The sequence below is a fragment of the Atractosteus spatula genome, chromosome 2, assembly GCF_055471065.1.
Source record: "Atractosteus spatula isolate fAtrSpa1 chromosome 2, fAtrSpa1.hap1, whole genome shotgun sequence".
NCBI lineage: Eukaryota > Metazoa > Chordata > Actinopteri > Semionotiformes > Lepisosteidae > Atractosteus > Atractosteus spatula.
In genome coordinates, this window is record NC_142707.1 from 20,452,136 (window position 1) to 20,467,869 (window position 15,734).

The 15,734-nt window shown below is 38.6% G+C and overlaps 1 protein-coding gene across 16 annotated transcripts in view; it reads right to left on the minus strand.

The window, feature by feature from the left end:
- Positions 1 to 223: 223 nt before the first annotated feature.
- enah (ENAH actin regulator) overlaps positions 224 to 15,734 on the minus strand; it is a 153,244-nt gene continuing 137,733 nt past the window's right edge. For 5 of the 16 annotated variants that reach the window (XM_088928280.1, XM_088928365.1, XM_088928331.1 and 2 more), the window contains 9 exons: positions 11,899 to 12,230; positions 10,855 to 10,994; positions 10,422 to 10,476; positions 9,550 to 9,616; positions 8,457 to 8,523; positions 7,566 to 7,628; positions 2,414 to 2,498; positions 1,161 to 1,218; positions 224 to 531 (listed from right to left, as the gene is read on the minus strand). In XM_088928280.1, coding sequence (XP_088784406.1) covers positions 494 to 531; positions 1,161 to 1,218; positions 2,414 to 2,498; positions 7,566 to 7,628; positions 8,457 to 8,523; positions 9,550 to 9,616; positions 10,422 to 10,476; positions 10,855 to 10,994; positions 11,899 to 12,230 — 905 coding nt within the window. In that variant the 3' untranslated portion in view covers positions 224 to 493. The remainder of the gene's footprint in view (positions 532 to 1,160; positions 1,219 to 2,413; positions 2,499 to 7,565; positions 7,629 to 8,456; positions 8,524 to 9,549; positions 9,617 to 10,421; positions 10,477 to 10,854; positions 10,995 to 11,898; positions 12,231 to 15,734) is intronic. The other 11 variants (XM_088928389.1, XM_088928295.1, XM_088928356.1 and 8 more) reach the window with 3 other exon arrangements.

A 15,734-nucleotide genomic window follows, 5' to 3' on the forward strand; every position in this document is an offset into this window, starting at 1 on the left:
CACAAGACTTCATTCCCAAAACTGCCACCCCAGCCCCCCTCTCTCCCTTGCCCTCCCCATTCACATACACACCTCCAAATGTGCCTTTTTCAATGAATTCACAAATATGTGCAAACCTTCCATATTCAGAATGTGAATGATTTCTTTTATCACACTGTGATTTTTTTATTTCCTTTTTTTGTGTTCTCTACAAAGAGTCATCTTTGCATAATTACAGTTACTCTTCTCTCTTAAGACTCAGTCCTGCGCTCTGGGAAGGTCTTCAGAATAAGAGGAGCAGCAAACTCTAAGGGAGGAAACTCAAAGCACTTCATTGTTGCTTGTCTCACACTTCCCAGGTTATAGTAGTGTTCAATGCTATTCCGGCTTGCATGAATGTCTCACTTTTTGTTGTTGCCTTTTTTTTCCTTCATCATTTCTTCTAAATGTTTGTTGTAATTGTAGTAGACCTTGAGGTTCAGGCCAAGAGGTTAATGTAAAGGAAGATCGACTCCTATGCAGTGTTGGACTTGCCCAGTTCCTGCCTGATAGCTGTAAAACAAATTGTCACAGGTCACAGGTCACTCAGCTGTGCAGTACGTTTATCACTAGACAGACTGCAACACCCCATGATTTTTGGAATGCCATAGTAAAATGAATAAATGTGCAAATTCTAAATTAAACATCTGCCAAGGTGGGTATCATCGCTTCATTACCAAGCAGCAAGCAAGTCATGCTTGCTATTAGTGCCACCAAATGTACAGCTAATCAGTATGATGTAAGTGATTTGATCTAGAAAAGGCAGTGCAAATTAAGGTAATTTCTTTTTAATACACTGAAGATAAAATGCATACGTTGCATAAATTACTCAATCATTTTCTAAGTATTATTTTTAATTACCATGCCCTTTATGACATTAGCTGAAGGTATGGTAATTTACATAATTTCCTGTAGGGCAACTTTAAAGTATCCATCTCAAATATGAATTTGGGGTCAAATGGTCACTCTGTATATATTCCACACTCAGCTTGTGATGCAAGTCTGGCACATCTAAGGTTATCTGTCCCCCAAGTGTAGACACTTGACTGTGTTCAGTAATGCAGAATTCTTTGAGGGAGGTTCCAAAATAAAGCCATCCTTCAGTTATCTAAAGTAAAGATAAATGAAAGCTTTCAACTTGCCATCAATGAGTTCTTCTTTCAGTTTTGTCAGTTCCTTCCGCATTTCATCTAGTATGTCCTACAATAAAGAAATGGGAAACAAAAGAAAATTTTAGGGAAATCCTGTACAGTATGTTGAACACATATGAACAGCTATTGCTTTGCTCTTTTTGATGCTAAAAACTGAACTAAGAAGCAATCCATGTTTTCTGCAGCACGACTAGCTCCATATACCACCGTTAAGCATGATAAATGCCAAACAAACACAATACACATTTATCAGGTTTTATGAATTGATGTAAAAAAAATAATATTTTAGTAAAATCTGTGCCATAAGCGTCACCGGTGCATACCAACACCTGCTTTATCTTCAGCAACTCACAGTTCACAGGAAGCAAACAGTACATGATCCATATCCAACTATAACAGTAGAAATAATTCTTGCATCCTCGACTTTTTACCTTTTTTAAGACTCTTAGGTATTTCCTCACCTTTGACTTCAAATCAGTATCTTTTGATCTATTCCATTTTACTTCATTGCTTTTGACATCGCTCCATCTTCAGAGAATTATTAATCTTTTACCCTTTCCACAACTGTTGTTAATAAACTGTGCAGCAGGGCTGTGGAACAGGCAATTCAGCCAAATTTGACCACAGTGAGAACTTTTCATGCATACTCCAATTATATTGCCCCACAGGTGTGTGAATTATTCTTTGTTACTAAAACAGCATAAATTCAGTGATTATTATATTGAATAACCCTGTGTTCTAAAATTCAGGGGTCACAACTGGTCTTTCGGCTCACTTGTGTTTTCTTTTACCTGCCTATGTGATGTGTGGGTTCAAGAGCCTAACACTAGGATGTAAAAGGAAGTTTTGTTTTGTTTTTTAAAAACAATTAATCTTCTCAGCATGAAGACACCTCCATAAACAGTGGATATAAAACATCTACACACCCTTATTGAAATTGCAGGTTTTTGTGACGTAAAGCCAGAAATCAAGATAAATCATGTCAGACATTTTTCCAACTTTAATGGGACCTTGCAACCAACAAAATTCAAGAGAAACGCAATTAGATAATTAGACCTACAATACCCTGGTAGCCTTACATCCTGAGAGACTTTTGTGCAGTTTTCCATGCACAATAACTACATGCAAAGCTTAATGACTTTAACCCCCCTCATTTTCCAAAGGAGAATGCTGTTTTTGAGGCATAGTTCCCAGAAATGATGCACGATGCTCTGACCTACGTCAGCACCTTTTTTTCTCTTTACCTGTTTCAGCCTGTCATAGTCTAGACCTTCTGTTGGCATCCCATTGGCACTTAGGGATCCAGTTGGCGTAGGTGTGGACTTCGGCCTGTGTAAGAGAAGCACACACACTTAAGAGTACTCTATAGAATCTCTGATCCATCACAATGCAACTTTCTCTTGTCATAAACTGCATAACGTACAAGACAGCACAGCTTCACATGTATTAATATAATCACAGCAATTTAAGCAAGGCTTTTGACAGTGCATTTGAATTAATTTATTAACATAGCCATACCTTTCTCAAAAAAAGCCCCATTTGGTGCAGAAGCAAACAGACTGAAATTAGATACAATAAGTTGCAGAACTATTTACAAGGGAAATGCGGTGAAGAATGAGTAGTCTTCAGATTTCGATTCTATTCCAAAATATGTTTCCTCTACGGCACATTGCTCTAATGTACAGTCTCTTATCTGCAGTTGCTAAAATCTGAAATCTCAATTGAAAGGTCCCCTTTTGTTCGAGAACGTTGCTGAAAATACCCTATCTCTACACTGCAGGATTTGCTTCCATAACGTACATACAATAGCACTAAAAATAAAGCTTGGTTTTAATGGAGGTAATGACAAATGTTTGGTGGTCACTTGGACTTTCCAGGCCTTTTCTGAGATTAAAAGTGAAGAAAAGTGGATTTCAAAATGAAACTGCCAAAGGCTGACCAATTTCCAATATTTACATTTTCCGTTTTTGTTTATAGTGATTAAAACAACAACTTTAAATTCAACTGAAAGTCTCTTCTTCTGATTACATGACAAAATAACAGGCTAGAAAGTGTTAGTCTTCTCAAAGTGTACTTCCTACATCTTTAAAAATTGTGCTCTGAAGTGATTAATCTTTAGAGTGGAAAAATTAAATTAAATGAAACCACAAGAATTGAAATGTTCTTATCCACACACCTTTAAAATTAATGTCCATCAGCCACTAGACATCTGCCACTATTCCTTCACCTCTTGCTACTTTTTGAGCAATAAGCAATCCTTCACAGGTTGTGAGATATTGACCTTGTGAGCAACAGTTCACAATCGTGTCCTGTGTTATCAGAATTGTTGGGTTTACCTTATCTAACTCCCAATAGGCCCAAAGAATTATTGTTTTTGTTGGACAATAATAAGGCAAATTCGAAATACATTTGGGGAAAATTATTCATTACATTTTCATGCACGTAGACGCACAGTGCCTTGCAAAAGTATTCAGACTCTTCCTATTGTGTCACCTTTCGTAAAATTAAAAAATGATGCGTACAGGTTTTTGAAATCTGAAAACTTCTAAGGTAAGGTAAGTTATAGTAAAGGTCAGCAAAAACTAAAAAGATAACATTGAGATGTTGACTGCATAAGTATTCAGACCTGTGAAATCAAAATTTGGTAAAGTACATTTGGCACAAAGTCTTTCTGATATGTCTCTACTGACTTTGCACACTGGCATGGCGCAATTCTCAAGTTGCTTGAGGATCACTTAGTCTTTTAGTCTTCTCAGATTCTCAGTAGGACTGCAGTCAGGACACTGAGTGGGCCACAGAAGTACAGTACATTTACATTATATTCTTAAGTCACTCCATAAAAAAAATAATATTTTTACACGTGCCGTTTTACAGTATAGTGTCCACATCACTATACTTGGGCATTCGGACCCACACAGACTGGAGGATGAGCACTACCTACAGGCCCCACTAACACCCCCTCCAGCAGCAACCTTAACTTTCCCAGGGGGTCTCAAATCCAGGTACTGACCACGCTCACACCTGCTGAGCTTGAGTGGGTTGCCAGCTGCGTGTTGCAGGATGAAAAGGCTGCTGGCTTATAGCTGTGACCTTGTACTTGGTGTCATTCTCTTGCTGAAATGTCAGATTCTTCCTAGTTTTAGGACATTTTCCTCTAAGATGTACCTGTAATTTGCTCCCTTCATTTCCCCCTCGGTATGGACAACTTTCTCAGTCCCTCCTGAATAGCAGCAGTCCCCAAAAAATTAAATGCTACAACCAGCATTAATGCTTGACAGTAAGGAAGGCGTCAACTAAGTGGAAAAAAGGTGAAAAAAAGATTTCATTTCAGAAATGGCTTCCTTCTTGGGTGGTGGGGAGGTACAGTGGTTAGCATTGCTGCCTTACAGCACTGGTCCCCTGGGCTCAATTCCTGGGTTACTATCTGTATGGAGTTTATACATTTTCCCTCTGTTTGCGCAGATTTCCTCCCCATAGTTATAAAACATTCTGGATGGAAAAATGGCTTCTGGGAGTACTGGCCCTGGAGTGAGTGCATGCATGAACCTGTCTGCGACTGGCATCCTGTAAATGATGTACCCTGCCTTGCACCTGTTGCTTGCTGGGATAGTCTTCAGCTCCCCTGCAAGCCTAAATTGGATAAAGTGATTATAAATTGTATGGATGGCTTTCCTTCTCCTCACTCTGCCTTACAGGCCACGGTTGACTCATTCGGACTTATTTTGCCCATCTCAGCTATTAATCTCTGTACAATATACCTTTCACTTTGAATTCACCACGCTGCCATATGCAGATATTCTTTTAAATATTTTTTATATCTTTCTCTTGGTATGGAACACTCTACAACTTCCAATAAATTTTAATGAAAAATTCATAGTTGAAACTTTGCTTGAAATTCCAAACCTGACTGAAGGACCTTACATAGACATATACTGTACATGTTTCTTACATTTCTTCTGCAATCATGTGAACCACTATTACTGTACACAGAGGCCACTGAACTAACAGTGTGGTATCTAAATTAGTTTGTCACAAAAAAGAGTGTGAATGCCATTGTGATTTTCCCACATTTTCTTTTAAAATAATTTACTTTTTTTTTGTTATGAATGTGTTAAGGGGGTTGTGTGTATAACAAATAGTTACTTCAATGTGTCATGACTGCAAGCTTTAAAGCAACAAAATGTGAAAACTGTGAAAGGGTCTGAATATTTTTGTAAGGCACCATATAACAAATGCAACAGAATAACAAGATCCACAGTGTAATAAAATTAACTATAATCCTGTTTGGCCAGTGTTTGTCATTTTATTTGACTGAAAAAGTTAAAAACTGGGAAGTACTGTATTCATAACTATGTAATAATTATGGAACTGTTTTGGAGCCACATTTCATACTGGAACAGTAACTTAGCAACAAAGCAATCCGATGTACAACTTATTTTAATTATGACTTCAACTTGTTGACAACTTTCAATTTAAACACACCCTTTAGTTTAATTCCATAAAGTGCCCATGTAGATTACTACAGCAGGATCACAATAACTGGACACCGCAAGGACCTTTAATTACAGTATAACGGTACCGTCCTGTTCTTCAACATCACCAGGCACATGTAAGAGGGAGAGGAAGGGAGGTGGGAGGGAGATATACTGAATACTGCAGGAAGCTCAGGGGTCTGTATAATGAAGTCAGACATGCAGACATGTATGGAAGCATCACACACACATGCACCTCTGTCACTGAATCGGCTGAAATGAAAAAAAAAAATCCCAACAAGGTAATCACCAACAAAAAAAAGAAATGTTCTGATTTGGACATGGGCTCTATATTAAAGTCAGATCTGTGAATGACAGGTTTACCTTTTCTGGAGAGACGAGATAAAGAACGTGGGATCACCATAACTTCTCTAACTAACTTTAACTGTACGTCAATCTGAGGCCTAGAAGGAAATAGTGAGCTATTCTTCACTATGGTGCCAATCTAAATAGGTACACTTGATAACTTCACAAAAGGAAGCTGTGGTTAATAGAAAAAAAATCACAGTGGACCAATGACACAAGACCCCATCAATTATCCACAGTGGCTTGCTTTGCTTTAAAATATGCACAGGTGTTGTTAAATGAAAAGTGAAAGTAAACCTCTCTTCAATGCCAGGACTTGCACAACTCAGCACACTTCCTATGATGCAACACTGAGGCTACTGGTCTCCACTTCCTTAAGCACTAACTAAACCGAGCTGAAGAGTAAGAGCATACAAATCATGGTTTTGAGAATTAAGAACATGACAGCCGCACTGCTGATAAGAAAAGCCACAATTCATGCACTGTACAGGGACTGTCTACTTTGTTGCAGCATGCAATCAGATATGACCGCCCACCAGTAGCTCAATTTAACTACTGTAGGTAAAACGTATTTATAATCTCGTCCTAACTACCTAAGAAAAAATAATTACTAATGTTGTTAATCATTTAATTACATCATTTCACGGCAAGTGTTACAAACACCAGATTGCAAGGCTTTCTTGTATGTCATTCAAATTATGTAAGTCTCTGGAAAGAAATTATAGAAAATCAAAATACTGTCACACGGTTGCACTGCGTTTAATGTATGGTTCAGTACTGCTCGTTAAGACTGATCATTCTTGATTCTGGCTTTTAGAATCCAATTGAAACATACAGAATATTCAGTTGATTGCCCAATAAATCTGTGTTAGCAAATAATAGTAATCAAACTGTTTAACATGCATCTGTGGCTGTTTTTATGTGTACCTTTGTATTCTGCAGCTGACTAGTTTTTTGTTGAACACCAGAAACTAGTTTCAGAAAGTAGAACTCAGGGAAATCTTAAGTTTATTTTCTAAAATACAATTTCTATTTAGAAAAATCATATAAGCTGGTTTGTATGAAAAAGGAAATCCAATACTCTTAAACACTCAAATACAAAACACACACTTTCCTATCTTGCTAGTAATAACTCATTTGTGTGCCTGAACAGCAGAATAATGTTCGTAATTCACACAAGTAAAACACACCCATACGTACAGAAGTCAGAGTGGAATGTTATCTTAGACTCCTGCTGTTCTGTAGCTGTCAGGCAGCTTATACCAACACTTGAGAGCCTTGATAATGTTACAGTCATTATGTGCAGTTGGGTGGAGCCTACTGCTTATATCACTATCATTTTTAATGTTTTATTTGTGAATGGACAAGACTTAATGTTAATACAGCCCTACAATTTGAAAAGAGACTTGTAACTTGTAATGTTCCCTGTTGCCATGATCAGTTCAGCCTTCATCCTAGCAACCTGGTGATTACCTTGTTAGAAGAAAAAAAATCCCCAACAGAACACTTCCACACAGCAGAAATAATAAATTTCTCAAAACTGCACAGGTTTGTATACCTGTTTAATGAATCAAAGAACCTGTTGTCAGAAACCATCTGATTTCTCCATGGTGAATCCCGTCTGTGAGAGTAAAAAGACTAGCTTTTAAAAAGCCAGGCCTGGAGCCCACAAACGAATGCTCATCAGCTCCAGTCAGGCCTTATGAGTGTTTCACTTTCAAAGTGAGACTTCAAATAGGGCAAATGGGTAAATATCTCTGTGCTTCCTCTTCAAACGTCCAAGAAGGAAAAAAAAAATAGTAGGACTAAATTAAAGCTACAGATATCTAACTTCAGGTACAACTAAGGACAGCAAACAAAAATAAAGCTCACTCTTTGCAATTGTATCTCATACAAAAAAATTGGCAGCCTCATGTATGTTTCTATATTTTACCTCATGTGCCAGTTTGAATTTTTATTAGTTTTTGAATATTCTTTTGTTTGGTGGTGGTAATGATTTAAAATGTATTACTTAACTGTAGGTACAATATGTACAGTATATTATGATCATAGAGAACCATCCTTAAAAACCCCTAAGCTACAACAGAAACAAGAGCTGAGAAGTAAGCAAAGACAATTAGCTTTAGTAATGTTTAGTGATTTTTCAGGCAAAAACTAACAATAAGCCATGCTATCCTCAAGAAATTGGTCTCAGAATATCACATTTTCAGCAGTCAGAATGTTAAACAATTAAACCAAGAAATTGATGTAGGAGGGCTATGATAGTACATTTTGTTTTTCAATTTTAGATCTTAGTCTTACTAATTGTCATTATAGACTTTTAATCAAAGTGTCTTGACACCAAAGACATGGTTGCCAAAGCAAATTCATCTAAAAATATTTTTTATAATTGAATATTTTAATTTTCTTGTATAGATGTTTTATTGGAGTGATTCCATTTTGTAATTACCTTGAAATAACCGGTGATTTGCTACCATTCATCGTATTTGTCCGTTCCCATGGCTTTCTAGCCATATCTAAAAGGAAGAAAACATTAATAAATTATTAAAAAGCTAAAAACAAATCTTATTGAAAGAAGGCATTCAGCTAGAAAGATCAGAATCGCTAAAACAATATTCACACCTCACACAGAAGCACAGAATTTTCTCAGAAATACCAACAGGCATCATGGAAACATTAAATAGGTTGGAAAAGGGGCCTTTCATACATAAAATCAACCTACATATTGTAAAATGCTTTATTTAAAAAAATCAAATTGTGAATTTGTTTTTTTACCCTCGCAGTTTGTAATTGCTAATTGTGTTTGTCATGTCTCTCTTCACGGCTACAAATCCTGCAACCGCACACAGGGGAGAGTGAGACTCCTCCAATCCCAGCCTGCTTTGAGCCACAAATGCAACCCTGCACTGGAGGTTCAGCGCCAACAGGAGGAGTCCATTACTAACGGCACTGCAAGCACTCAGGAGATCATGGTTTTTCTCCATCACTGGGAGCCAGAGAAAGCTCCGCCCGAAAAAACTCCATCCTTTCCACTCCATTCTGAGGCTGCAATCCAAGGTAGGCAAAGTGCATGTCTTCTGCTTGCACTGGACTAGAGCCTAGCAGGCACACCTGTGCCTCAAAGCCATGCAACTCCTGGATCACAGCTCTCTCAATCTGTGCTCTTTTTCCAGGTGGGCCAATCAGGAGCCCCTGTCATTTTTTCTCACATTTCTCAACATACATGTTCAGTGAGGTATTCGGCAAATGAAATATCTAAATAATTCATAGGCAGTTCAAAGTAGGAACAGATTTAAAATGTATATTACTTTTTATATATTTGTTTTAGACTTTTACAAATATGTCATCAACATCCAACCTTTTGTTTTAATTATGGTGCATGCAAACAGGTTAATAATGCTGTCTAACATGACTTAAACATGAACATGTTTAAGTCAACCAGGCTCATTAATTTAGTAGTTCATTGTGTTAGATTGAGTCTGACCTTGGTAACAGTCTTTGTGTAAGGTTTTTTTTAAGTACAGTATGCATTCACTCCTCACCTGGTGTGCCTGATGAAGAAACTTTTGGAGCTGATGGTTCCGGTTCATCCTGTTCACAGAGAAATAACTGGTGAGATCCAGGAATAAAAAGAAATTCAGTACAAACAAGCACTTCATTGTATACGATTACAGAGATGTGTTACTGCTATTCATCAACCAGCAATGAGTCAACTCACTCTCAAATATAACTTTGATACTTGATCTGCTGGTGAAAAGTGGACATGTTGATGGAGTAAAAGTTTACAAAACCCCATTGTAGGCCAATGCAATGTGTAGAAATGTATTTTTATCTAGTGGTCTTCATGCAAGGGCATTTTACAGACCACTGTACAAAATTAAAAACAAAACATACATCCACAAATCTAGTTACCATCAATTAAATAAGTGCCCAAACCAAAAACAAGGGTTATTGAATTGAAACAAATGCAGCGTTTGCAGCATTTCTGATGTTGTAGATTGGGAGGTACTTCCAGAAATAGGGGGTAGGGATTGAAGGGGCGTACCTCCAGATTTCACATTGTATGTATAGAAGCCCTGAAAGATGGGAAAGTCCTGAACCTTGAACAACTTAACATAAAACCACTTAATAAGCCTCACTGGCAGCCAGTGTACTTTATATCCACTAGGTGGAGCGCTTCAGAGATGAGTGCAAATCAACTTGCTGGCACCAGTGCACTGAACAAGCTGGAACATTCTGAGATTTGATGGGCATGCCACACACAAACCTTTTGGCTTTCTAAAAATCTGTAGCTTAAAAATCGGTTTCTTTTTAGCTATTGCAGTTTACTAGTTTCCAGTAGAAACCTCTGCCTAAAAAATAAATTAAGAGCAAAGAAAAACCCCAATCTTTGTCTGCTCAGCTCTGTACTCACAGCTTTGTCTTTCTGCTCGGGTTCAGGTGTTGATCCCTTTTCGGCAATTCTTCTCCTGTAAAAAAACAGGAAAAAATAAAGCCTTAAACATTCACACACTCAAAGACCTTTCTGCCATACTGATACAGAGTTAAGATAATGTTAGCCATAGCTCTTTTAAAGCTATATTAGAGAATGCTACTAAGACCTAAAAAAGGCAGGCTGGTAAGATGGACTGTTAGGGTCAAAATGCCTGGTTTAGGAACAATGTGGGCATACTGTATATACATAGACTTGTCAGCCCCAGCCTTTCAGAATAAAACAAGGCTTCTGTCTGAAACCCCTTGCTAAATTTCCCTTTCATCATAGGTTCAATTATCACAGCCCACAAAGCCTCCACTTTTCATTTTTAAGCCAACCAACTCCTCTCAAGTTCAGCGCAATGTAATGTCACCTCCTGGCCAGCAGGGCGCTCATCTCTTCCATCAGCCCTCCCCCACCAACAGAGAGAGGCCCGTTGCCACGAGAGGACTCTGCCTTAGAGGCAGCAGAGCCCATGGCACCTCCAGGGGCAGCGTTTGGCGCCTCGTCATTCTGTAGGGAGATCACAGATACTTCGATAATTTGGAATGTTTTTAATTTGACATAACAACTAGTGCAAAACATAAGTTCAGGGAGAAAAAAAACACTATAGCTACAAACTGGGTATCACTGAGCAAGAAGAGGCTACTTATGAAAAATGGTTTGGGTGTTTTAACATTCATCTTCAATAAACAGCAAACAAAATGTCAGGGATACAAAGTTACAATCAAGGGATGAATGTTTAAATTGTAAAAATCAGTAGTAAGACTTTAGATCTTAGTGTTCAGTTTTGGTCACCATGTTATAAAAAAAGATTTTGATTCTCCAGAATCAGTCTAGAGAGGAGTAATCAGATACATTCTGAAACTTAAGAGAAATGTTCCACATTGCTGGCTGAAACAACTGAACATTTTTCATCTTGAGTAGAAAACTACAAAAGGAACAAATTCAAGTTTTCAAGATCCTTAAAAGCATTGAAAAGGTCAAGCCAGCACACTTCTCCAGAATCAACAGTGAAACAAACCAGAGGAAATGTGCAGTGTTCAAACAAGTGCAGTTTAAAACAAAGAACAGGCGACACTTTTCTTACATGAATTGTTGTGGGAGCATGGAACAAGCTACTCAGCCATGATGTTGGAGCCAATAGCCTGGATTCTTTCAAGAAAGGGTAGGATGAGGCCCTTGAATCAATTAACTTCTTAATACCCAATGAATAGATGGGCTTCCTCTGGTTTGTGACTTTTCTTATGTTCCAAAAGAGAAGTAACAGCTAAAATCACATAGTCATGAAAATCATCCAAATCATTATGGATCTGTTCATTACAAAAAAAAACTTATTTTCCAGCTTGGCCCAGAACATTTCGGAAAGAACACATTCCCAGTACACCAGCCGCGGATGCCTGGTGTTTCCTCTCACCCTTGGCACTTTCCGAAGTTTGGCTCCAGCGAGGGCAGCAGCCAGGCCAGCGAGGGGGCGGTTCTCCTCCGAGGCCTGAGAGAAGCCGCCAGGGGGAAGGGGTGGGGCTGGGGGTGGGGGTGGTGCCGGTGGCGGTGCTTGTCCAGGAGGAGGGGGAGGAGGGCAGGGAGGGGGAGGCGGTCCTGAAGTTGGGAGAGAGGGGGGCAGAGGGGGAGGAGGAGGGGGGCCAGGAGGGGGTGGAGGCCCAGCAACTGGGGTCACAGTGGAACCGGGAGGGAGGGGGGGTGGGGGAGGAGGAGGAGGAGGAGGAACAGGCAGCCCCTGCACAGCATCTGTTTTGGAAAAAGAGAAGATTAAACTGTCAGTGTCGAATTTATGTTCCCTTTGAGAAACAGCTGTGTCAGGGCTTTTCCACTCTATTGTCTGAGGGATGGAGGCCAGGATTTTATAATTTAGCAGTCTGAAGCACAATCAATGACTAAGCTTTGGAAGCAGCCTTTTCTTTAAAAAAAAAAACAGGCAGTATTGTTTTTACCCTACACCTATATGCTTTTGGAAACATGCAGAACAAAAATTGCAAAAAATAAACCCATTTGAATATGTTTTTTTTCAATTTCAACTCTGAGCTACTCTTCCAGTGACCACTAAATTATATAGAGATTAGCATACAGTACTGGTGTGGATTCCATAGACTTTTTAGTCTCTACTTTACAAAGCTGGAGAATCTCCTTAGCAGATCCATCTGAAGGTCACAAATATACATTTATAGAACCTGGGTGCTTTGCTTCGACTCCTAAAAATGCTATAGCAAGTGCACAAAATGGTCAGAATTTCCTCCTCCTCTTGCATGTATCATTTATTGTGCTCCAATATTTCCCACAATCACACAGGAGTGTCATTTAACAGCTGGGTGTACCACAGCGAGGAGAAAAGTACCTGTAAAGAAACGGGCACCATTTTCTTAATAGGGTGCACATTAAAAGAAAATGAGAAATTCAAAATACATCGGGAAAGATGTTTCTAAAAATAAACACCTTCTAAAGAATATTATTTCTACCTCACCCTAATTTCTCTGCTGAGACTAAACAAAAAGATAGTAAAAATGCTTACTAAAGCAAAAGCCTTATTAACGGCTGAGCTCCTTCAGGTGCTATTCCCTCATAATCACAGTAATGAAAAAAGAACTTGTCACAGCTGCAAGGCTTTGGACAGATTATAATAACTCGAGAAGTTATTTTCCAATGATGTCTTTCTGCCCCATTTGTCTTATTACATGTAAGAAACAGGTAAAAGCAGAGGTTATTGTATACTTTTATCCACATAAAGAAGTAATGCAATTTTTGGTGGCACACTGGTGAAGGCAAGTACCTGAATCTGCCCCAAACTGCTAAACTAGCAATTTAGTGGATACGATGACACAAAGCAATGAAAATCAAAGAACACTGAAGGAATGCAATCTATCAGTTCAAGACTTACTTTTCAACTTTTGGTGAGAAAACAAACCAGAAAAAAGGATATGAATGTTGAAATGCACAAATAGCATTTCGGGAAACTGAAAAGCTACATCAGAAAGTTACATAAGGGAACACAAAGTCCTTCTATTATAAAGAATGTAAAAATTAAACCATGTCTTGCTAGACCAGGCAATCAGTTTTACTGGTGATGGTAATTTCTCTGTCCTTGGTAAATGCAAAACCTTGATATGCTCGTGGTTAGGGCTAGAACTTAACTGGAAGTTTAATAGGAGACAGAAGTTAAGGCAACACCACTACCAGCAGTGTGGGTTTAAAACTGACCATGTAATCACTGCTGGATGACTGAATAAAAAGGTCTCCTACTGACATCATAGCAAGGTTCTAACTAGACAATCAATATGAAGACTTGTTCTGCTTTAAAATTAAATAAAAAAACACACTGTGTACCCCAAAGAGATTTTCTTATAAACGTAACCATTCTTATCCCACTTCCAATAGTAATAATTGCATTGCTTCACATTCTCACCATAATAAGATCAGTGGTGCGTATAAACACCACTAACAGGCAGCATCTAGATGGTTCTACAGGTAGTGAACAAAAAATTGGAGATACTTGTGTAAATGAGGGACAGAGAATATTGAAATCAAGAGCTTCGACACTGGTGTGGCTCATGAGTTAATTGAACAAATAAATTCCCAGCATGCTTAGTGTCAAGTATAGAGATGGACAGGTCTGGATGTCTACAATTATGGCTGGCATCACTGAAAGAGGGGTTATTCCTGGGATGCGCTTAGCAGGAGCTAAGTCACCAAGACAGCTCAACTTACTTATGTTTCATGAGCATCAGTGTCTAAGATGTCAGCAATTAAGTCTGAGGGAAAGACATGGACAGCAAAGGGCAACAGAGGATGGAGATGAAAACTCCCGAATCATTACATCTGTGCATTAATTCAAAGTGCAAAGTAAAGCAGGTGAGCAACTGGAGACTGCAAATTATAATCTGGGGCACAAGCAGCCAGTTTAATCAAAAATCCACTAATACTTCCACAGAGTGGGATAATGTGATCATGTCTGAGCACACAAACCTCTCATCACAGTTTTGTGAGTCCAGTGGTGCAAAATGCACAGGCAGAGGACAAATGCGATATGGTCACATGAATCATCCTTCCATGTTTGACAAACAGAGGAATGGACATGTGGCGACAAACTAAAGAACTCAACAGCCCTGAGTACTTGCTTCCAAAACTTGGTTTCTGGTAGTTTTTTTTAATGTACATAGGGCACATTTTTCCCCAACACTACTTGGATGCTCTTATTCCCTTAGAAGGCAAGGTCAATGCTAATCGTTCCTAAATGGCACTGAGAGATCATCTTCAACCCATTTCTCTCCTGCTAGGAGGGGGTGTCTTCCAGGGTGACTATGATTCCATCCAGAGAGCCCAGTGGTTTGATGATCTTAACACTGAAGTTATCCAAATGTCATGGCCTTCACACTCCACAGATCTAAAGCCAACTGAACATTAATGGAGACTACATTTTCCAACTCCTTTAACCAGGCATGAGTTGACTGACTTTATATTGGAAGAATGGTATAGGCCGTACTGGCCAAAATGGTAGCATACTTCCCCATTAAGTGACTTTACATTGGCATTTCCATTTTTTTGTTCACTACCTGTACGTTAGCACTAAACCCTATTGAAGGTTAAAGTTGAACTGCATAAAATTAAACAAAGTCTCCTGCTCTGGTCTTAGAGAGCCCAATCCAGCCTTATAGGTCACCCAAAATCACTTATCAACTGTATAAGCAATGCTTCAATGAAGGGAACGCTGATACTTGAGAGCTGAAGGATGTTTTAATAATAATGTGTTCAATTGATCATAGTTAAATTATTCCGGGCTTTCAGAAATTCACAATTTAAAAGATATCTCCAAAAGCTGCTTAATCTGGGGCTGTTCAGGCTGGAGACCCCTGAAGTAGATCATTAGAATGAGTTAATGTCCTGTTTGAGCTATTGTTCCACATGGATAAACTGTTCAATTCCAGTAACAACTGCTTTACCATACTTTGGTGATGCACAAATACCATGTAATAGATTTTTTCAATGAAGAATAAGATACCCTTGCACAGAGACACAGACTTACATATGGCTTAAAAGCAACTCAGACCATCATAGAAAGCTATTAAAAGCCCTCACTGCCTAATCATGACCCACTGGTCAGAATAGCAAATACTCTGTGATTGGTAGTAGTTTGATTACAAATTGTTAAACATTTCAAGAGTTCTCAAACTTTTTGGAATCATTAAAATGCAGCTTTAACTACTTTCCTAAATCTATGTGCAATATATGAATGGAATAGTA